Raw genomic sequence first — 24633 nt, 5'->3', positions numbered from 1 at the left:
ATTCTATAACCAACTAGAGACAATTGAAAGATGCATTCCTAGAACGGTTCTTTTCACCCTCCAGAAGGGTACAGTTGAGGGACAAAATTAGCAACTTCAGAAAGCTTCCGACTGAAACACTGCATGAGACCTGGGAAAGATTTAAGAAGAAGATTGCATAATGTCTAAACCACAATATGACGGACTTTCACTTTATGAATACTTTATACAGAGCCTTCAACTCTGTGACAAATACTATTGTTGATAACCCTGCAGGTAGTTCGTTCATTGACCTCTCTTTTCTAGATGCTGCTGACATGCAGAGCAGAATGACCAAGTAGAGTCAAGCTTGGAACACCAGAGATTTTATAGTGTCTAGATCGACTATTTTTGATGATATTACTGCAGAGCAACGTAGAAGGGATGAGGAGCGAGATCAGGACATGGCCCATTTGAAGATGCAGATGGACTTGCTAGCCAAGCACTTGCTATCCGGCAAGACTAAAATGGTAAAAACTGTAGAATCTCAAGGTACCGCTTCTACAGGTGCAGATGCAGAGGCAAACTATATGAGTAATCAGGGGGGTTTCCAAGGCAATAGCCAAGGGAACAAATGTCGAACTTTCTATAACAAGCCTGATTATAAAGATAGAGAGCAGGGACACTGGTGGAACAATAATGATAGGAGTGGTTTGTATATTCCTTCTTAAAGTCGGGATACTATAACTACTAGTTCTGGCAAGATGTCCATGAAAGACATGATGAAAAAGTTGTTGAAGGGAGTTGAAGCTACCAACTCGGGGGTAACTAATATGAAAAGCGAATTTTCTACCCTCAGTCAATTGGTTAGCTTACACTCTGCTTCTATTAAGTAATTGGAGCAACAGATGAGCCAACTTTTGGCTGCTCTAAACCAGAGAAAAGCTGGCACTTTACCTAATGATATGGTTCAAAACTCGTGGACTGATGGCTCTTGTTTAGGGATTACCACCCGGAGTGGTAAGATGTTACCTAATCCTTCTATGGGCAAAGCTGTAGAGAATAAGGTAAGTGTTGAAGAACTAGAAAGGAGAAATCCAGTGGAGACTGAAAAGCTAGATGGGTTAGTTGATATTTTAGAAAAATAAGTTAAAAAGAAAGGGGAAGTGGTATTGAAAGAAATGCTAAGACCACTACCTCCTTTTCCTCAGAGATTGAAGAAGAAGGTAGATAATGAAAAATTTATCAAGTTCATAGCAATAATGAAATAACTAAAAGTGAATGTGCCATTGATAGAGGCACTTGAGAAAATGTCGAACTATGCTAAATTTATGAAGGAATTATTGACAAAATAATGGAAGGTAAGATGTGAGCCGGTGGACAACATTCACCACTGTAGTGCTGTGTATTTACAATCCTTAGTGCAGAAAAAGCCTGACCCTAGAGCATTCACCATACAGTGCACAGTTGGGTCCATGAAGTTTACCAAAGCTTTATGTGACTTAGGAGCAAGTATTAATATGATGCCGCTTGATATCTACAAAAAGCTGGGATTGGGGGAACCTACCCCCATGACGATGCGTCTTGTGATGGAAGACAGATCGGTGAAACTACTAGCTGGTATATTGCATGATGTACCGATAAAGGTGGATGACTTTATTCTATCGGCAGACTTTGTGATATTGGATTGAGATGTTGATTTTGAGGTACCCATCATCTTGGGTAGACCACTATTAGCCATGGTAATAGTGTTGGTTGATATGAAGTTCAATAAGCTAAAGTTCATGTATGGAAAAAGGGAGGCCAGATTCAAAATGCATCCTCCTATGAAGCAGTTAGAGGAGATGAATATCTTCTCGGTTGTCGATGTATTCTAAGAAGATGGTAATGAGGTAGTGATATGGTATCTTGATGAAGTCTGAGTATTCAAGATAATCTAGTCGTGCCACGACATTAAATCAGGCGTTGTTTGGGAGGCAACCCAATGTTTTAATTCTATTGCACTAGGTTTTTAATTTTTGTAGTTAAGAGTGTACAAAGGAGTTGAACTAGTTGCAGGTCAGCCTGAGAAGGTCGACACCAATTTTGATGGGCTGTCACAAATATGAAAAGCTGTGAGAAATAGCGTTAAAACAATCAAGCTAAAACATCATTCTATTAAGGCTGACGAAAATTTTGAAGCTTCGTCTGATTTCTGATAGGCAGTCAAAAATGCCGTCAAATAAGTTGGAGCCAGCTTCAAATTTTTGGGCTAACCCAGCCCAGCAACAGCTGTTCACATTCTCGCGTATATTAGATAGTTTACTTCTAGTTTTAGTTTTCTTTCCTTAAAGAATAATTTTCCTTCCTTCTTCAAATTTAATTCCTTCTAAGGCAAAATCTTTAGACTTTCCTTGTTGAATCTTGAAAGTGAAGTCAAGAAATCTTCTTCCTCTCTCATTTCATCCTTCTCTCACTCACAAGTCTAAGTGCTCAAAGATTTATCAACTAAGTATCGACATCCATGTATGATAAAACTTCAACTTCATCTTTATTTGGATCAATTGTGAACTATAAGAAACCTTGGTTTCAAAGGAGTGAGCTGAACCTATGAACATGCTTCAATCTTCTTCGAAAACTAAGGTTTGTAGGGGCATGCGGTATAATTTCAGGGAAATATCAGTAAGAGCATGACCTAAGTTGAAATTGAGAACAACTAAGTTGAAATTGAGAACAATGGTAGAAGAAAAATTAAGCAAAATAAAGTTAGAAGTTTAATGTTGTCTGACGGCAAAAATTCATGGCCTTGCACCTGTGTGACGGTCAGTCAAAATTACCATCAAAGGCTAAGAAAGTATGTAGATTCTGGATAAGGTTGACGATATTTATAAAGTGTCGTCACACCTGTGATGGCAAATCAGAAAGGCCGTCAAATCTGTACACTAAAAATAGTGATAATGATTAAATTGAGGTGATCCTTTTTCTTCTATTGTTTGATTATGGGCACTAATTTAGAAATTTTATGTTTGTACAGAACTGATCATGGCACCCAAAAAGAAGAATCCAACCACACCAATGAAAGTATCTAAAGAGAGTGTACCTTGACAACTTGTCAACGAGGACTCTGATTATGAAGACGAGGAGCCTTTGCTCAGGTGGAAAAGAAAGAGGACTAGTCCAAAGACTCCACCTCCACCTAAGCCTATTGATATGAGGATACTAATGATACTGAGGTAACAACCTCATCTGAGCAAGCTTCTTAAGAACAAGGATCATAACACACTGAGCAGGGGTCTGAGGATACTGAACAAGAAGATGAATTGAAGATTCTGAGAGGCCTATAGCTGAAAAAATTAAGTCTGAATCACCATCTTCGGAGCAGCAAGGTAATAAGGATTCTCCAGTACGAGGAACTTTGGTGAAATGCAAGAACCCCGAGGTTAGGAACAATGCGAGATGGAAAATCCCTGGGGATGAAATGATCTACTTAGATGGACTTCACAGAACAGATCAACGAAATACCAGAAGGCCAATTCTAGAGGAGAAAAAGATTATCATTACAGGGTTGATCAGATACCCTGAGATGATACAAAAACTCAAGGAGTATGGACTGGAGTGGACTACTAGAGGAAGCGGTGTTTACTGTGCTTCGTTGGTTTGGGAGTTCTACGCAAACTACCAGGCTACAGTGGAAAATATGTGCAAAGAAGGGGATAAAACCTCCGATAAGCCTCTTTTGACCAAAGTTGTAGTACGTGGAGTAAGGGTGGATGTATCAGATGCCACCATAAATAGATTTCTTCATGGGCCAGTATTTGTCCCACGAGCCACCTCACCTATATTCTATGCCCAGTTAAAGCATCGGGAAAATCAACGTACGTAGCTAGCGAATCTCATAGCAGATGGGGAGCCGGAGTGGTTGAATAATCCAGCAGAAAAGATTACTAAAGCATCTCTGAATTCAGAAGTAATATTTTGGTGAGTTTTAGTGTGGATTCATCTAATACCCACCAAGGGAGACAATGTATTAGGGGATGATTGAGCAATATTGGTTGCAAGATTGATAGATAGGACCCCCTTGGATTTCGGAGAGATCATAGTGGAGGAGATAAGGATTTAACTCGCAAGACCCAATGCTGCATATCCATTTCCATGTTTGATTACTAGGTTGTGTGAAGCAGCTAATGTACCTATGATTTCAGGTATTGATGATGAGATACATGCCAAGAAAACTCACAACCCTATTAGCAAAAATGAAATTTAGTCGGGCTTGCGACTTGACCGAGATGCAGATGGTGCAGTAGATCCTTCGGTCATTGAGATTGTTCCAGCACCAGATGTAGGGGTACAAAGTTTCGACGCTGGACCACCACCACCATCATATTCAGTCCAGGCAGATTCAGTGCCACAAAGCGAGCCGACTGCTTTAGTTCATCCAGCAGCAACAGGATCGACATTTCAATTGATTGATATCGGGAAAGTAGTTAGACAAGAAAATTGGTGTGAGGTGTAACTTCAGGCCTTCGCCAAACAATTTGCTGCTGCTGTAGATAAAAGAGTAAAGGCTGAACTCAAAGCTTCACTAGAACCTTTCATAACCTTGCCTGTACGGGTAGCAGATCAAGAGAATAGGTTCGATACTCAGGAGAGAGAGATGATAGGCACTGATCTTGCCACTTTTAGGGCTGCATTGGACAAGGTGAAGGCTGAGGTTAGAATACTGCAGCAACACCAAATTATGGTGCCATCAGGATCATCCATGCATTATGTAGAGGAAGAAATTCCTATACTTGATCTTGCTGCTGATTCCCTAAAGAAAAAAAAGAAAAAAGGGGAAAAGAAAGGTAAGAACAAAAGAGATAAGCCTGATGGTGAAGAAGAGAGAAAGGTTGAAAACAAAGCAAAGAAGAAGGCAGAGAAGGAAGACTTACAAAGGGCAAGACTGGAGTCTCTGGATAACATAGAGAAATGGGAGGCAGCAATCAGAGCTAGGGCTGCAGGTGCTTTATCGAGCCAGGATCCAGCCACTGCAAAGGTAGATGCCACGAGTGGGGAGAAGACAGCTGATGATGCGGTAGCAGGTTTGGAGACCCAGGATCCATAGGCTTGACTGTCTTCAGGTACATCCTAACTCTTGGTACATTTTATTTTGGATTTTAAGTTGAGGGTATAGGGAAATTGTTGTTGTAACATGTTCTGTAGATAATTAGGAGTAGTGCAATTACTTGAGGCAGTTAACTCATTTTGTGACTTTTTGAGTACCTCTCAAATGGTTTGATATGCTGTGAACTGTGTGAAGTGCATTTGCTGTGACCACTGTGTATCTGTTTATGTCAATAGCATGGCAAATAAGTAACTTGTAGAAAATGAATGCATGAAACGGATGAGTAGTAATGTGCTATATACTTGGGTGCCATGTGCGTGTAAGGTCTTACTCAGTTTCCATTGCACGTTGAATCTAGAACTTGCCCAGTTAGTCGTACCATAGTCATAGGATATGAGTTAGGAAAGGATCATAGGCCATTTTGTATGTTAACCTAGTTTAGCTTAAATGACCATCCAAATGTGAATAATATCCCTTGATCCCTTTTTAAGCCTAAATAGTCCAATTCTTTATTTTACACCTTTCACCTTCCCATCACATCACAATGAACCTGTTTTGGCCCTGGTCCTCCTTGGATATTGTGCACCTTGACTTAGGCAAATAGCCTAAGTTGAGGGTGGCTACTATAGGGGTGGGTGATACATTATGAGTATGAAGAGAGGTAAAAGAAGGAAATTGAATAACAAGTTGGGTGTAGTGAAAAAGAAAATAGGAAAAGAGAAAATTGAAAAAGTTAATCTAATGCTTGAACATACAACACCCATATTGAGAATACCTGTCAAATAAAAAAGGGAAGAAAAGAAGGTCAAAAATTGAAACCCCGTGAGTTAATGTAGTGCCAAGGAGGTGTAGTCACTATGAAATACCCTTGAATATCATACCAGCCCTAGCCTACGTTACAAGCTTAGAAAATCCCTATAGTGATCCTAACTGACTTATCTGAAGACTTTGGTACTAACTATAAGGTCAAGCCTATGGTATTTGATGCGCAATGTTGGAACTTCATTCTGAGAGTAAGTCTTACATTCATCCCTATGTTAATACATGTGAATCTAAGTGAAAAGGGGATTTCTTTGTTGTGAGGGCACACCAGGTATGTTGCTATTGATTGCTTTGTTTGGAGAATGTAATTTGGGTATGTGCTAGGCTGTTATTGCTGAAATTTTTGCCATATCTAGATGCTTGTGAGTTACATGGTTGTTTTTAAATATTAGACATAGTTGAGTTTATTTTGATTGATCATGGAGATGGTGCATGCATTCTGAACTGATAAGAGTAGTTAGCTGCCGAATTGTACTTTGTTTACTCCTAGTTATGTTTTGGTTGCTTGAGGACAAACAATTATTTAAGTTGAGGGTGTTGATGTGTGAGCGGATGCTAACACATTTGAAGCCTTTAACTCTGAATAATTATGAAGTCTTAAGCAACTTTCGTTATTTTTGATTGCTTTTAGTGTGTTAATGCAGACATAAGTGATCGAGGAGGAAACCAAAGGAAAGAAGAATAAATCAGATGACATTTGGTATAAATAAGCTGAAGTATAGCTGACGTCAATTCTGAAGCCCCGTAATGCATGGGACAGGCCGTCAAAGTTGCCGTCAAGCTTAGAAAAAACCTAAAAAGTTGAGAGAAAATGTGATGGTGATTCTAAAGTGCCGTCAAATATGGGACATGGCGTCAAAACTGCCGTCAACCAGAGACAGAGTATGCTGATTTCCAGTGAAGATGTGACGGCAGTTTTCACTGTCATCAGGATTTTTGATATGCCATCAGGATTGCTGTCTGATGAGGCAGAAGATAAAAATTCACTGGAACCTTTGACGACATCTCGTACACTTCGTCAGGAATCTGACACGCAGTCAAAAGCATCGTCATCTAAACTGAAGAGAAAAATGAAACTTTAATTTTATTTCCTTATTTAGGATTTACTATTTAAAGACTTGTTTTGGGGTTTTATGGGCAAGAGCTTTCATTATCTATCAGGCATTAACCTAGGGAAGAGAGGCACATAACATTGCTCTCTTACATCAATTCTTCTTCTTGTTTTTATCAACTATTTTTGGGTTTCTACCTTGTGATTCAATCGAAGAAACTACTTGTTGTTTTTCATCTAATCGTAAGTTATCCTTATCATTATGAATTCAACTTGTGATTTCGTTCATCTAATCATGAGCGGTTAATTCCATTAGCCGGGGTTATGGGATCCATGGATTAGGGTTTGATATGATACTAGGTGTTTAACGGATTCAAAGAGTAGTGGAACATCTTGAAATTCTGTTGTTTTAACTGAAATCTAGTGGTTGCAAACATTATGTTATACCTTAGGTATTATTTGCTTCTAATGGAGAAATAGACTAGAGGACGTGAATTATCAACAGGGACTCGGAAGCTACCAATCTTCTGTTTAATGATTAATGTCGTAACTGGATTAATCTACCTGAGATAACATCCTATTAAAAATAGATAAGTTATCTAAGTTTGAAAAAATTAGATAATAAATTGTATGGTGAGGTCGAGAGATAAGTCAGATAGTATAATCGTTAGGGATATTCTGCTGTTCTAATCATTTCGAGAATCTCTAGCATTACCTAGTATATGTCAATTCCCAAAACTCTTGGTGAACATAGCTCTGGTTTCCCATTTATCTTGATTACAAACACTGAAGTATTGTAAGTGATATTTAACACACTATGAACTTAAACCCCCATCTTTTGGAAATAGTAAACTACCAATAAAATCTTTCGTAAACAAATTAAAGTTCACACCCGATTCCCTGTGGGATTCGACCCTAACCTAGTTGGGTTTTATATTGACAACGATCGCTTACACCCATTCAAGAGTGTAATGTTGGCATTATCAAATATGAATCTCCTTTTGTGAAAATATGTGTAGAGAATGGAATTATCCATCAAACTACGGTCCCGTATTCACCTCAATCTAATGGAATTGCGGAAAGAAAAAACCAAACTTTGAAGGAAATAATGAATGCCTTACTTATAAGTTCAGGTTTATCGCAAAACTTGTGGGGGAAAGCTATCCTTACAGCTAACCAAATACTCAATAGAGTGCCCCATAGTAAGGCACAATCAATTCCATATGAAAAATGGAAAGGAAGCAAACCTAACTTGAAATATTTCAAAGTGTGGGGTGTCTAGCGAAGGTCCAAGTTTTTATGCCTAAAAGGTTAAATATAGGACCTAAGATGGTGGACTGCGTGTTCATAGGATATGCTAAAAGTAGCAAAGCATGTCAGTTTTTGATTCATAAATTCAAGCATCCAGATATCAATAAAATTACGGTAATTAAATAAGATAATGCCGAATTCTTTGAGCATATTTATCCATATAAAATTAGACATGAACAGTCTAGTGGGGTGTCTAAATGACCTTGAGATAGACCAGCCGATGATGTGCATAATGATGAGAATCCAAGACGTAGTACACGTCAAAGAATGTAAACTTCGTTTAGATCGAATTTTGTGACATTTCTCTTAGAAAATAAGCCTCAAATATTTAAATAAGCGATGTCGTTATCAGACTCATCCTTTTGGAAAGAGGCAGTCAATAGTGAGATTGATTCAATCTTAAGCAACCATTCGTGGGAATTGGTTGATCTTTCTTTAGGAAATAAACCTTTAGGTTTGAAATGGATCTTCAAAAGGAAAATAAAAGCGGATGCATACACCGTTATAGTCAAACGACAATAGGTAGGGCAGGGAGCATGATGTACAATGGTAAATCTCATTACAAAAGACGGAGACATAATATTGTTAGAGAGCTTCTCTCTAGTGGAATTATCACTGTTGAATATGTGAAGTCAAAGGATAATGTGTCGGATACACTTACAAAATGTCTAACTAGAGAAAGAGCTGAGAGGACATCCAAGAAAATGAGTTTACGGCCTAGGACAAGTCAGCATGACGGTAACTCTACCTAGTAGACTGGAGATCCAAAGAGCTAGGTTTAAGGAGATCAAATAAGGTTATGTCTGACAGGTTCAACATTGTCAATATACCCAATCCATTCTCATGATGTAGACAATGTTTAGTAAACAAGGATAAGACTTATGGTGTGAACTCTTTTAATGATTATCTAAATTTGAAAGATTTGATCAAATAGTTTAATCTATAGGATTGAATGTTTAGAAATCACCTATATGAGTGTGAAGTGGAAGCCGCTTCAAGGAGAATGTTAGTAAAGACATGTTCTTTAAGCTCTCATGAGACCAGGACGTATTCATGGCTGAAATCAACAAAATTGTGAGAACCATAAATGGTAAAAGACTGGTTGTGTGACATGTGTTGTCTAGGTGTACATTAAAGCTCGATAGTTTAGGGATATCAAATCTACCGATTGACCGAGTGCATCCGATGCATGTTCACTATGAAAAGTTCAAAGAAAAATTCACTTATTCAGATGCAATTAATCTTTGCTTGATGATTACATACTTATTTGTAAAGTTTTACATCCATTTCCCATTCATGTGGGGGATTGTTGGGTTTAATTGGTATGAATGGAAAATAAAAAGTTGTTTGGAAGGGACACAACTCTTCGAGTAAAAGACATACTATTTTGGAAAAATGTATGAATGTTTGGATGGTTATGGCTGTTCAAAAAATATACACTCTTTTGAATGGACAAACATGACTATTCAGAAAGGATACACCTTTCTGGTAAACCATTGCAACCTTTCGGAAGGGGCACTCAATGACTATATAAACCTGCATTTTCTACAGGTTTAGTATAAATTTTTCTGAACTTGAAAATATTTCTTGTCTTCTAAAATACTCCGTGTAATCATCTAACTATTGAGTGAGTTCAAAAATAATTCGATCGTTTGAGGTACCACAAAAGTCGGATTAGTAAGTCGTTTTATCCTGGGAGGAAAATTCCACAACCTTGGGTACTTGAGGGAAATTATTTCCTTAAGGACACTCCGTAAGTTCGGAGGACTTGGTTTTTTCTGTTTCATCTAATTTTCTTCTTCTTTGAAAGGCCGTTTTTGATCTTGTATTGAAGGTGTTGGAAACTTCATAAGTGTTTTTGATTTATTTTTGAACTTGTGTTGAAGTTGTTTTGCCAAAATACAGTTTTTTTTGGTACCCGAAATAACTAAATGTCCTTGTGTTATGGAGTTGCTTCAGAAAGGGCAAGTTCTAAAATCTTGAATGCTAGAGCTTCAAACTTTTTCATCACATGTGTGTCTCCAGATAATGAAGTTGTGGAGGAGTTCGGAGAAAGGAGGCGCTCGAGAACTCAATATCATAAAATACAGCAAGGACAAATCAATGATGGAAAAGCTTCATCATTGGAAGGAGAAAAAAGAGTTGGGAAAAAACTGCTAAGAGTTTCACCAAGACATGGTTCAAAGCTTCGTTTGAGTTCTTCTGCAATGAGTTTGGGATAGCTTCCAAAAAATCACTTTAAGGGGGAGTGAAAAATATCTAAAGTGGATTTTTTGGAAGAATAAGTATCATAGTTTTCTAGTTTAATTTTTAGAATAGTCTAGTCAGAGAAACATAGGTTCTAGATAAGTTTCTAGGATAATCTAGTGTAGTCACTTGGATAAGAAAATATCTAGAGTAGAAGTAGAAGATAAAGATCTCTAGATTTTTCTTGTAGAAGTATCTAGAGGATTTTCTAGAATCATCTATACACAAGTATAAATAGGGATGTCTTGAACATTTGTAACCATCCAAAAACAAATCCAATACAAAACATATAAAGTAGTCTTCTTCTATACCTAAGCTCTCTTATTCAATATCTTTCTTCTACTTTCATAGCTTCCTCTTCTTTAGTTGAATCTTCCGATCTTAGTTAACTATCTTGGGCTAGCAGAATGTCTCTCCAACTGTACCTTTCTTCTGCTATTCACTACACAATTAAGTTCTAAAAGTGAAGTTCTCCTTAAATCAAATCCAGTTTACAAGAAAATTCCAGTTCTAATTCATGATGGAAATCCCATTCGTGAATCTCTCATCATTGTTCAATATATTGATGAAACTTGGACTAATTCTGGTCCTACCATTCTACCCTCTGATCCTTACGATCGTGCCATTGCCTGATTTTGGGCATCTTATATAGACAATAAGGTACACCTTTCTTTTGCAACTTTAACATCTTAAGTTATTAGACAAAGCACTTTAAATTACTTAATTTTATTATATCTCAAGAGATCCTCTTACATGTAGTGTCTGATTCTATTTCATGGCTAAACAGGCAGTGTATTTGTTGTTTTTTACGTGGCGGTGGCAAGTCTAATGCCATCTAAAAGCTAAACTATTAGGAATATATATAACATTTTGAATTGCTTAATGATATTAATTGTGTCTAACTAATAGATTTCTCTGCTTAATAAATGATAGTTGCCTTTAATTGTATGTTAGTGGTTTGTGTACCACATTAGGGTACATTTGACAAAACAGAAATATAGAGAACTTGCAGTAGTGCTTTACATTTCATTTAAATAGGTTAAATATTGGATTCTGCCTGAGACTCGCATTGGTTTAGGGAATGAGTTGTCATTTCTTTATATGATCTTGGATAATCCTCACCTAATGGGATAACTTTTGGAATTAAGTTAGCTTTTGTATGAGAGCTGGTTCCCATCCCTATTCTTGGTTTACCCAATGTTGGGCCCCCATGTTATCATTATGTTGCCCGTGCTCTAGATGTTCAGCCTTGAACGTGTGCAAGAGAGTGTTAGTGTCCCACATTGGTTGAGGGAATAGGTTGTCTTCATGAGCTAGCTGAGGTTAATTTATTTAGGCCTAAGGTCCATTTTGTTAACAAATTCTTTGCGGGATTCATGTTTTCTTTTCAGTTGCAGAGTAGCATTTATGTTTTAATCCATGCTGCAGTGGTTTCCATTACGCCCTGTCTTAGCGGTAGCCCAAGAAGATGATGCCATAAATGTAGCACTGGAGCCAGTGGTCAAAGGTCTGGTGTTGTTGGAAGAAGGCTTCAAGAATTGCAGCCAAGGCAAGAAGTTGTTTGGAGGAGAAAAAATTGGATACTTGGACATTGCACTTGGCTGCTTCTTGGGTTGGATGAGGGTGACAGAGAAGATGAACAACGTAAAGCTGCTTGATGAAGCCAAGACTCCAGGTTTACACAAATGGGCTGGAGATTTTTGTGCTGATAGTGTTGTCAAAGATGTCATGCCCGAAACTGATAAGGTTGCTGAGGCTGCTAAGGTCCTTCTACCCAAAATTAGAGCTGATGCATCTAGCTAAATCCTTAACGTGTTCTTTCAATTTATGTTTAGCCTATGAAGACGGTATCTTCTTTAAGTCTAGCTAAGACCATAAGTGTTACTAATACATTGTGTAATAAACTACTAAGAAATGAGTATGCATGAAGCCAAAGATCTACTATCTGTTGGTTAATTCTGTATGTGTCTATTTTATGTATTGTTGTGCTCTATACCAAAATGAATTCAGAGATTGACTGAGCAATAACAGAGCTGAAGTGCATAGAAAGTCGTGGTGAGTTACAACACAATCAAACCCGAACGGGTGCCTTAGGCAACAGAGGACATTAACTAATTATTTCTGGTAGTTGTTAGAATATGAGATTGTTTTAGATAGTCTTTTGTTAAATAATTTCTTTTAAAAGTTATGTTTAGTTTTTTAAATGAATGATAGTCCTTATTTTGTGAAGTGTGTCTTGTAAGAAAGTGTGCCTTGCAAGAAAGTGGTTAAATATTATGTGAAGTGTGTCTTGTAAGATAGTCCGCCATCAATTTTCTACCAACTTTGTAAAACTTATATAGCTATATGTGTAGTCTTTTGTAATATGTTGATCTGAATGAAAAAGCTACTACTGACCCTTATCTTTTTCCTCTCTTTAGTTCCAAATTCTAATTGTGGTATCAAAGTCATTCTTCTTGAGGGATCTGTGAAGGCTTAAAGATAAGTTTTTTCTTCAGTTCTTCTAAGCCTGAACAGTAACATGGCATCCAACAACTTCTTGGGTGCAGGCCCTCTATGTTTACAGGAGAAAATTATCACATATGGGTGATAAGATGAAGACTTATCTCAAAGCTCTTAGTCTATGCGAAGCAGTTGAAAGTGAAAATGATCCCCCTCTACTTGGACCAAATCCAACTGTTACATAAATGAAGAATTATGAAGATGCAAAGTCTAAGAAACCAAAGGCTCTAACTTGTCTTTATTCATCTCTTTCAGATGTAATTTTCACAAGAATAATGGCTTGTGAAACACCTAAAGAAGCATGAGAGAAGCTAAAAGAGAAGTTTGATGGAAGTGACAGAGTAAAAATTGAATTTGAGATGTTAAGGATGAAAGAAGGAGGTACTGTGAAAGAGTACTCTACCAAACTTTTGAAAATTGTAAACTAGATAAGATTATTTGATGAAATATTTCCAGATTCAAAAGTGGCGGAGAAGATGATGATAAACTTACCAGCAAGGTTTGAGTACAAGATTTCAGCGATAGAGGAATCTAGTAATTTGGAGACTTAAACCATCGCAGAGCTGGTTAGCAAATTGCAAGCCCAAGAACAAAGAATAAGTATAAGAGATGAAGAAGTAGCAGAAGTGGAATTTCAAGCAACGCATAAAGACAAGCAATCGGTGAAGGACAATAGGAAGATGGACGGAGGCAAAGTAGCAAAGACAAGGCCATGGATGGAATCTTCACAAAGAGAAAAGTTTTCACCTTGCATCCACCGTAGGAGAACCAATCATCAAGAAAAAGACCATTGGTTCAAAGGAAAATCATCAATTCAATGCAGATTTTATAGAAAAATGGATCATATTGAGAAGAATTACAGGCCAAGCAGAATTAACCACATAAACACCATGTTCAACACTGAAGAATCAAAAAAGAAAGAAAGCTTGTTTATGGCTACTCATGAAGAAAACAAATCCAACCAATCCAAATGGTTCCTAGATAGTGGTTGTATGAGTCATATGTCATATAATGAGCTCATGTTTTATACACTTGACTAGTTACTTAGAGCTAAAGTTAGGATGGAAAATTGTGCAGAAGTAGAAACACATGGAAAGGGTTCAGTTTCCTTTCAAACTAAATAAGGTACAAAGTTTATACATGATGTGTTGTATGTTCCTTCTTTAGTATGTAACCTGCTGAGTGTTAGCCAAATGATGTCTAAAGGTTACTCCTTATTTTTTAATGAAAAACATTGTTTGGTTTTTGATTCTGATGATACTTTGATTGATAAAGTAGAAATAGTGGATAAGTAGATCTTTCTAGTAGACGAAAAGTTTGATAGTGCCAATTTTGCAAGATTGGACGATTCATGGTTATGGCACAAAAGATATGGACATTTTAATTATGCTACTTTAAAATCTATGTATGAGAAGGGCTTAAGTAAGGATTTACCTGAGATCTCACTATCTAAAGAAGTTTGTGGGTCATTTCAGATGGGTAAGGTTCATAGGAAGGCATTTCCTAAAAGTTCTACCTGGAGGGCAACTGAAAAACTTGAACTTGTGTCACACTGATGTATGTGGACCTATGAAGACATCATGCTTGGGTCAAAATAAATATTTTGTGTTGTTTATTAGTGACTTAACAAGGATGACTTGGGTGTATTTTTTGAGTAACAAGTCTCAAGTATTTTCAGTTTTTAAGAAGTTTAAAGCTTTTGCTAAAAGACAGAGTGGCTGTAAGCTGAAGGCTTTAAGGTCAGACAATGAAGGTGAATATACTTCAAATAAGTTCAATAAGTATTGCGAAGATACGGAGATTGATCATAAGCTGACAATAAGTTATTCACCAGAACAAAATGGAGTTTCTGAGAGCAAGAATAAGACAGTAGTTGAAATGGCTAGATATTTGTTGCTTGAAAAGAAATTACTGCAAAGTTTTTGAGCAGAAACTATTTCTACTTCAGTTTATTTGTTTAATAGGCATCCAACTAAAGTTGTGGGTGATAAAACTCCTATTGAGGCATGATGTGGAAAAAGATCATCTTCCAAGCACTTAAAAATCTTTGGCTCTATATGTTATTCTCATGTTCCTCCAGTTAGAAGAAGAAAGCTTGAACCGAAAGGTGAATTAGGGATCTTTATTGGTTATTCATTGCAAGCCAATGATTATAGAGTTTTCAACTTGCAAACAAAAGCTATTTTCATCAGAAGAGATGTAGTAGTGGATGAACATGCTTATTAGAACTAGGATAAGGAGCATGTTGAGAAATAAAATGCAGGTTATCTGAACTTGCATCCGCTGCCTGAAACACAATCATTTGGCTCTGAAAATCTAGAAGAAGCTGAAGGATCAGATGGTGAATCCTCACTTGATTTTCCAATTATGAAGACAAGGTTCCTATCTGAGATATATGAAAGATGCAATGTTCCAATCTTGGAACCCAATACCTATCAAGAAACATCAAAATATGAAGTTTTGATTGAAGCCATGAAGGAGGGATTGGTATGATTGAGAAGAATGATACTTGGAAACTGGTCGATGAACCCAAAGACAGAAATGTAATAGGGGTGAAATAGATTTATAAAAACCAACCTTAATCCAGATGGTTCAGTTTATAAAGCAAGGCTTGTTGTGAAAGGTTACACGCAAATTGCAGGTCTGGTATGGAGGCCTATTTACACCTGTTGTAAGATATGATACGATACGACTTCTATTTGTTTTGGTAACTCTATCAAATTAGAAGTTGTATCATCTGGACATGAACTTGGCATTCTTAAATGGACCATTGCAGGAACAAATTTATGTCGACCAACCAAAAGGCTTTCAAGTTGCAGGAATGGAGGATAAAGTTTACAGACTACATAAGGCATATTATAAATTAAAACAGGCTCCTCGAGCCTAGTACAGTAAGATTGATGATCATCTCATTTATTGTGGTTTCAACAGAAGTGAAAATGAAGCCACTTTATATGTGAAGAAAGCTAAAGGTAGAGATGTGCTTGTAGTATCACTCTATGTTGATGATTTTCTTATAACCAGAAGCAATGAAGCTATGGTGAATCAATTCAAGCAAGAAATGGAGATCAAGTTTGAGATGTCAGATGCCTGCATCGACTCCACTAGTTCACAATGAAAAAATCTTGAAGTCTGAAGGAGGTGATAGGGATGATCCAACAGTTTACAGAAGTCTAATTTGTAGTTTTCTATATTTTACAGCAACAAGATCTGATTTTATGTCCGCAGCAAGTCTTTTGTCGAGGTTTATGCATTTTTCAAGTCAAGTTTATCTTCGTATCACTAAACGAACATTGAGGTATATCAAGAGAACTGTTAATTATAGTATTTGGTTTAAAAGGGGAGAGCAAAGACCATAGATGAGTTATTCAGAAAGTGAGTGATTGGGCCAGAAACATTGATGATATGAAAAAGCACTTCTAGATATACTTTTACACTTGGTTCAGGCATGTTCTTATGGAATTCAGAGAAGCAAGAGGTGGTAGCTCAATCATCTGCAGAAGTAGAATACATCACTGTTGTTGGTGCAACTAATCAGGCTCTATGGTTACGAAACATTCTACATTATCTAGAGAAAAATCAAATTAAAGCTACTGTTATTAAGGTTGACAATAAGTCAGCAATTTCTATGGCCAAAAATCCAGTGCAACATAGTTGTAGCAAGCATATAAATGTGAAGTTTCACGCTATCAGACAAGCAGAGAAGGATGGCGAAGTTAAGCTTGTTCGTTGCATCTCAGATCAATAGATTGCAGATATTTTGACCAATGCTCTTCCTAAGGGGAAATTTGAAGTTCTAAGGGCTAAGCTGGGAGTATCCAAGAAATATCAAGGAGTATTAGAATATGAGATTTTTCTACATAGTCTTTTGTTTAATAGTTTCTTTTAAATATTATGTTTAGTTTTTTAAATGAATGGTATTTTTTATTTTGTGAAGTGTGTCTTGTAAGAAAGTGGTTAAATATTGTGTGAAATGTGTCTTGTAAGATATTGCTCCTTCAACTTTCTATTTTGTAAAACTTATGTAGCTATATGTATAGTCTTTTATAACATATTGATATGAATGAAAAAACTACTGCTGACCCTTATCTTTTCCCTCTCTTTAGTTCCAAATTCTAATAATAGTAGCATGAACTTTCATCTTCACATTTGTGGTAAATGGAAGATCCAACCAAAATATATTAGTTTATGGTTGCCATCTCATCATTTTCAGTTGGGAGAAGGGATATAACACTTGCGGTACTGGTAAAGGTGATATCGTTTTGTCCATTATAGTTGTTCTTGATCCAACTATAATACAAGATTTAGATACACTCAAGCGTGTAATTCCACCACCACCAACAATATACCTAGTGTACTCCCACAAAGTGGGATCCGGAAAGATTAGGTGTATGCAAACCTTACCCTTACTCTGGAGGTAGAGAGTTGTTTTTAATAGACTCTCGGCTTGATGAAAAGGCAATAACATAAGTAAAGAAGTCATGACAAAATACTATAGAAAGCATGATAAGCATTCTGAATAGAAATTAAAAAAATACGATAATTGATATGGAAATCGAGGAACAAGAAACTAGAGCAGCAACACAACAACTACTAATATGGAAGAACAAGCTGGACCACGCTCTACTATCTATTACCCTAATTTGTATTCTCCACAACTTGCTATCTAAGGTCAATGTCCTATTTGATCATCTCTCCCTAATACTCCTTCGGCCTCCTCTATCTCTCCTGAAACCATCTACACCCAACCTCTCATACCTCTTCACTGGGCATTCGTGCATCTTCTCTTAACATACTTGAACCACCTAAGTCTCACTTCCCGCATCTTATCCTTCACTAAAGTAACTTCCACCTTGTCCCGAATATCTTCATTTCTAATCCTATCTCTCTTTAGGGGTCGTTTGGTAGAGTGTATAAGAATAACGCAAAATATAATATATTAGTAATGCTTGTATTAGTATTGCTTGTATTAGTTATGCTTGCATCAGTTATGCTTGTATTTTTGTTATGCAGCGTTTGATTTGATGTATTAAAAAAATATGAATTACATAATTTCTAAAAGTAAATTACAAAAATATCCTCAATATATATGTTGGAAAGAATGCAATTTTTTTTTTTGAGGGATAATTGTCTCTTTAATCATGCTAATGCATGCATTAAATCCATTGTATTACTAATGTTATGAATTTTGAGGTATTAATAATACACACCTCAATACTCAATAGAGCATATACATAGGCTAAAAAATTGTACCAAACAAGGTACTAGCAATGCACAAAACTAATGCATGCATTATTCTTTTTAATATACTTTACCAAACGACCCCTTAATATGTTTACACATCCGTCTGAGCATCTTCATTTATGCAACTTTCATCTTCTAAACCTAAGAATTTTTGTATCTTGACTGGCCAACACTCCGCCTCATACAACTACAACTAAATTATATAAAATAATAGGGCAAATGTTGAAAAGATGAAAAGAGACTAGAGTCATGACGCATAGAGACGCTGCTTGCCGTCTTTATGATTACATTGTAAGCACTAGAGCCTTAATAGTGTTTTCCGCCCGCAAAGAGAATCTTGCTGATCCTACTTTGTTTGTTTGATGAGGTCTAAGGGTGCAATAAAAGAGTGTCTAATTCTGTGCTAAATGCCAGCAATATTTCAAGTTCTTGAGTTGGCTATGGCAACCAGCAATGTAAAGCTTCTGGGAAGGAATGGATGCCCTTTTGTGAATCGTGCTCAAATGGCCCTTAACTTGAAGTCCATCGACCATGAATTCATCCAAGAGGACCCTTTCACGAAAAGTAAGCTTCTCCTCAAAGCAAATCCTATTGACAAGAAAGTCCCAGTTCTCTTCCATGCTGAGACGCCTATATCTGAGTCTCTCCTCATCGTGCAGTACATCGATGAAGCTTGGCCTAATTGTCTCTCCATCCTTCCTTCTGATCCTTATGAACGCGCCACTACCCGGTTTTGGGCAGCTTATGTTGATGAAAAGGTAAGTTTTTTGTTCTACATCAACCGCTTTTTGTTTTCTTTTCAGCTACTTAGTCCACTTTTGCTGATTTTGCCTTGTTTCAAGAAGTTTGCAACTTCGAAGCAGAAGTTTTGACGACAATTTCTAGTAATTTTCCTGCTGAAGTTACAAAAGGAAAATCTTGATGTGAACTTGCAACCAGAACCTTCTTTGAAGGGAAAAAGCATTAAAGTAACCACCTAGTATACGAAATATCTTAATTTTACTCTCCATTATACTTTTAGATCATTCATATTCTTCTTGTTACAAACTATCACGTACTTACATTGACCTCAACGAAACTCCAACCTCAAACATGAAATCCACTCAATCCATGTTAGAGCATTGCTAAAGGCAACTGCAAATACAATACGATTTGTGCTAGCCATTTCTTTTTGCGTTGCTAATGATCTTGCCATCTAAATTTAGAAAATTGTATGCAGTGGTTTCCTTTAACAGCAGAGTATAGGAAGGCACAGGGCGAAGAAGCAAAGGCAGCAGTGAGAGACAAAGTGATTGAAGGGACATTGCTACTAGAGGAAGCTTTCATCAAGTGTAGCAAAGGCAAATCTTTCTTTGGTGGAGATAGAATTGGTTACCTTGACATTGTTCTTGGGAGCTTATTGGGATGGCTTAAAGTTGAAGAGATTTTGACTTCAACAAAGATATTTGATGAAACAAAGGTCCCCAAATTAGTTGCATGGACCAAAAGATTCTGTGCGGACAAAGCAGTGAAGGATTTCATCCCGGTCTGAGAAACTTGCAGAAGGGTTCAAGAAGTTTGAGATGCTAAAAGCTGCCTCAAACTCAAATTAAGAGGTACTTAAAATGTAGCAGTGTGTCAAAACTTGATCCTACTGCTATGATTGTTCCTGAATGTAATAGCCAATTCAAGAGGTTTTACTAGAAATAATTCAACAAATTACTTTTATGAACGGACTAAACCACGTACAATTAATATCAATATTACTTATACACCCCCATTCGGTACTATCCTCATACAAAGTAAACCATGACATCAACAATACCAGTATGCCACCTTCAAATCCTAAATCTGCCTCTGGTCCACCCATCCATGCTTGTGAAAATGCCGGCAAAATTCTCACTTTCTCTGGCATGAGCTCTGTGGACAGTGCTATTTCTGCAAAGCACAAGTCCAATACATGTATTGACCCTGCTTACACATTATCCACCATGACACTGGACCTATACAGCTTGTAAATGCATTCACTATAAGGAGCTAGCTATCTCAGTCGCATACCCTTGAAGGAAAATAGTATATATCATGGCGTATAATTTGCTTAGTAAGGGCTACAAAGAAAGCACTAACAGAACTTTTTATCAACATATAAGAAACACTGATTTGTTCACATCCACGGAAAAAAGAGAATGAAATAAAGAAAATATTGAAGAACATATGTCTGGAGGGACAGAAGCTGCATATTAGTTGATCCCACCACAACATAATATGGAGGAAGGGTAGCACAAAGCTAGAATCTCCGTGAGGACTGACCATCCATTTCATCTATGAAGACGAGCTAAGGCTTGGCTTGCCAATGCATCTCGCGAAATTCTCCTTGAACAGAATGGGGACTGCATATCCCTCCAGAGCCAGAAAGCACTAATAAGGCAAATCAAAAACTTAAATGCTTCCTCTTAAGATTTCAATGTCTTTTTTCTTCCCACTTTATGAGCTTAACAGTGCAGAATCTCAATGCAGGGATAAGAAACTTCGAAGCACCAAAAGTATTCCATATGTACTACACTTGACAGAAATAACTATGATATATAGTCACCTAAACCAGATAACATTCACAAAAACCTAGACATAGAAACAAACAGAAAACTGCAATACGTATCATCTCTGGCCTTTTGTTGCTACTCCATAGCAAAACTTCTCACGAATATGGCCAGAACGTCCATGTCTCTGCAGGAGGCAATAGAATATATTACAAAGGACCATCAAATATAATAAAAATCATGAATAGAGATATTGTTGTTACCTTTGAAATACTCGCCGGATATCATTTCGTTCCCCACATCTTCAAAGCAAACTTGACGGCCAGTCTGGTATATTAACAAAAAGATAAATTATTTCTGATGTAACATGAAAAACGAAATATTCATAAATTAATGACTTATGTTTTAGAAGGTATTAACACATACATTACATGATGATTCACCGGCGCGTACCACCGCACTTCCCAGAAGAATCAGTATGCCAATGGGAGTATCAAAATCCTGATGAAACTGTCCAATTTCTTCGATGGTTAAGTTGAGGAGTTCATTCCACACTGCACCACCACTTGCATCATTCCTTATTCTATTCACCTACTGTGCTTCAGGGTTGCAATAAGGTGGTATAGAAGAAGTGATAAGTCTTGAACTAGGCCAGCTCACTGGTATTGTTTCCATTGCACATGTACAATTGATACATGTAGTAAATAAATACTTCAAATCTACCATTAACATACATGCTAGGATGCATCAATGCTACCACTTTCATGTAACTACAAAAGAACAAGAAATATTGGTCATTTACCTTTCCAATACAATCAGACAAGTGTAATTTTGCACTATACAGTAGATTCTTACTCTATAGTCTTTGACTCTTCCAGGCATTCCAACAAATGCTCAACAACGTTGGCTAGATTTTCCCCCACAAAGCTACGTATGATGTCGTGCAGTTTGTTTATCGCTTCATTCCGCAAATCATCTGACAACGACTGTGTTACCAGTCCAGCTACCCATATAGTCCTATCACGCCTGATTTGTATTTTGTCTTGGTTAATCAGCGACACAGGAACTTCCATTTTGTCAAATAGATAAAAGAAACATTTAATGATTTCCCTGCAAAGATTCAAATATGTTACTTACAAAATCCTTTTACTGGTTTGAAAAGTTCTTCCATTTAGTAGGGGAAGTCATCCGCTGTCACTTCATAAGGTATGGTAGAGTTAGGTTGAGAGGAAAATTGAGAAGAAAAGCTACCATAATAACAAAACTCACCGAACTACATGCCTTGCATCAAAAGTGAGTCGGTATTCTGCCAAATTTGTACCGGACACCCTATGCAGCGCTGTGGTTCCCATTGCGCCTCATTTTCTCAGGGTTAAGCTATTTTTAAGATCAGCAACTCGTAACCTTTCTTGCCAAGCTAAAAAGTTCCTTGCAGTCTCTGACAAATCCACCTCTCCCTGAAATCTTCTGAGCTTTTCTATTTCAGCTTCTGTGTCATTCATCAGAGATCTAGAGAAAGGAAGATGGGAATGGAGTTTAGAGGTTTTCTGGAGTGGTGCGTATCAGTATTAGGAATTTTGTGGTGGTGTAAAAAAGGTATTTTACTGCTATATATGTACTGGTGTGTAAAAAAGCAACTGGCTATGTCAAAAGAAATTGTTAAATATAGTTAAGTCTTCAATTATATAGCTGAAGCGAATGATGAAATAATAAAAATTCGTGATATATTGAAAAGAGGAACTTAAAACTCACTAGAGACCAGTGTGAGAATTCTACATATTTTGTTAGAAAGCACACACAGATAGAAACCTACAACAAGTCTCAAAAGTGAAAATTCTAGCAAAGTTTAAGATGAGGAAGTAATCTTTAGCATTGACGTCCGTACAGCATAAGTGAAACACTAACTGTGACAGCAATGTAAGAAAACACGGCTTATGTCACAGTATTCAAAAACTTGATAAGGTTTGGAGATTTCTAGATACAAGAATTATTTGCGGCCATACTAATCTCCCCCTTTGTCCTCAAAGATTATACATCTGCTTTGAAATACTTTCTTTTTCTTTATATGAGAAGGGGTTATATTAGGAACAATCTTTCTATCTCCACGATGTAGGGGTAATGTTGGAGTACACACTACACTCCCCAAAATTCCATTTGTGGAATTACTCTAGATTTGTTATTATTTGTTTTTGTTGGACTAAATGGTAATAAGATTGTCTTTTTTAATAATCGTGTCCAGGTCCAGTTTACATGCAACTTGTTAGGGTTGAAACGGAGCTGAAATCGACAAAATGAACGAGCTAAAACCCTAATGCTATGAGAGAAGAAAGAGAGAAAAAAAGAGAAAGACTTTTCATTTTCCTTTGGAAAATATCTCAACCGTTTGAGATTATTGGGCCTCAGTATATTTATATTTGTTATAAATGGACCGGATCTCTGATTAATTACAATACAAGGCCCAAAGTGAAAAAATTATACAAAAGTATAATGGCCCAAATACTAATACAAGAAAAACACTATACATCAATACAGAAAAAAATATCCACTATATGTCTACTATGTATCTACTACGTAATTCCAATACCCCCTCAAGCTGGAGGGTGTACGCACGCCAAGCTTGCAAAGTATACGATGATCTGCAGGTCTTGGAAGTGACTTTGTAAGAATATCAACTAATTGAGCAGCAGATGAGATAAAGTGAAGGGAAATAAGACCAGAGTGAAGACAATCCCAGACATAATGGCAATCGATCTCAATGTGCTTCGTGTGTTCATAGCACACAAAATTTCTAGCAATATAGAGGGCTGCCTGACTGTCACAATAAATGGGAAAAGGTTGAGAAATAGAAATACCAAAATAAGTCAAAAATCGCACCAACCAAGATTCAGCCACAACCTTAGGTAATGCTCGATATTCAGCCTCAGCAGATGATAAGGAGAATGTAGTCTATTTCTTGCTTTTCCATGAAATAGGAGAACCATGCAAAATAATAAAGAAACTAGTCACTAAGCAACGAGAATGAGCACATACAGCCCAATTAGAGTCAGAGTACGCCATTAAAGAGTAATCAGGGGAGCTGTTGAGTAACAACCCAAGACCAGGGGAATTGAGTAAGTATCTCAACACATGAATGCCAACCATAAGATGAGGCACTTGAGGTTCCTCTAAAAGCTGACTTAAATACTGAACAACATAAGCGATGTCAGGTCAGGTGTGCTGAAGAAAGTTCCTCGCCCTTCACTTTTAAGGCTATACCATCCTAAGGTGCTGCTAAATGGATGGATCTTATCAACGTCCATGAATGATAAATCATAGATCGAACCGCCAAATCATAGATCGAATCGCCGAATCAGAAAAATTGGGTGCTATCATAAAGCTTTGTATCAGCTAAGTTCACGAGTTAGAGATAAGCGGACTCGAACCGCTGACATCCGCCGCAGGGTAAACCACCGCCTCTCAGGTATCCGACAGGGTTTGATGGCTGCCTTAGGTCGGATAGAAAGAGAGAGATTTGATGACATTTCTAGTGAACCCAAAAAAGGTCGAAGAGGCCAGCGTAAAAGCACAGAAAGGGAAGCAACTTGTCCACAAGTTTGATGTTCAAATAGTGGGATTTTTTTCCTAGTAGCTAGTTTTGAGTTCCCCTAGTTCAGCTACTCAAGGGCAAATCAATGGGGGCAAGTCTACGAGGAAGGGTCTATGTCCTTTTTTTACAAAACAAAGTATGTCTCTATACGCAATTTAATCAAACTTTATACATCTCTGTGAAGAAAGAAAAGTAGGCACTTTTAAGGCCAGTGTGGAGTAGCTAGAACGGATGGGAGGTAGTTCTTCCTACATTGGGTGGCTGGCTAAAGCCTTGTGTTCGTTTCAGTAACCTGGAGTCTTTGTTTCGGAAG

The 24633-nt window shown here is 37.2% G+C and overlaps 1 protein-coding gene, 1 long non-coding RNA gene and 1 pseudogene across 2 annotated transcripts; 2 read left to right on the top strand and 1 right to left on the bottom strand.

The window, feature by feature from the left end:
• Positions 1 to 12784, top strand: part of LOC107847224 — a 20116-nt pseudogene extending 7332 nt beyond the window's left edge.
• A 5770-nt stretch (positions 12785 to 18554) lies between these two features.
• On the top strand, positions 18555 to 19930 carry LOC107848663 (glutathione S-transferase U17-like). Its single transcript, XM_016693436.2, has 2 exons — positions 18555 to 18976; positions 19438 to 19930. Exons 1-2 carry the CDS (start codon positions 18626 to 18628, stop codon positions 19747 to 19749), a joined length of 663 nt encoding a protein of 220 aa, XP_016548922.2. The 5' UTR covers positions 18555 to 18625; the 3' UTR covers positions 19750 to 19930.
• On the bottom strand, positions 19874 to 22768 carry LOC107848664. The gene is made up of 5 exons (XR_001668145.2): positions 22004 to 22768; positions 21590 to 21844; positions 21161 to 21504; positions 20998 to 21061; positions 19874 to 20921 (listed from the first exon to the last, which is right to left on the bottom strand). It is a non-coding gene; the product is annotated as an uncharacterized LOC107848664 (long non-coding RNA).
• Positions 22769 to 24633: the final 1865 nt, after the last annotated feature.

The sequence above is a fragment of the Capsicum annuum genome, chromosome 11 (assembly GCF_002878395.1).
Source record: "Capsicum annuum cultivar UCD-10X-F1 chromosome 11, UCD10Xv1.1, whole genome shotgun sequence".
NCBI lineage: Eukaryota > Viridiplantae > Streptophyta > Magnoliopsida > Solanales > Solanaceae > Capsicum > Capsicum annuum.
Note: the sequence above shows the minus strand (reverse complement) of the source record. Positions and strands in the feature narration are given on the sequence as shown.

Bases quoted from the DNA above. Each gene is read 5' to 3' on its own strand.
- LOC107848663 (XM_016693436.2), top strand. From the start codon at position 18,626: ATGCCAGCAATATTTCAAGTTCTTGAGTTGGCTATGGCAACCAGCAAT. The intron at 18,977-19,437 runs GTAAGTTTTTTG...AATTGTATGCAG, and splicing joins CAGCTTATGTTGATGAAAAG to TGGTTTCCTTTAACAGCAGA.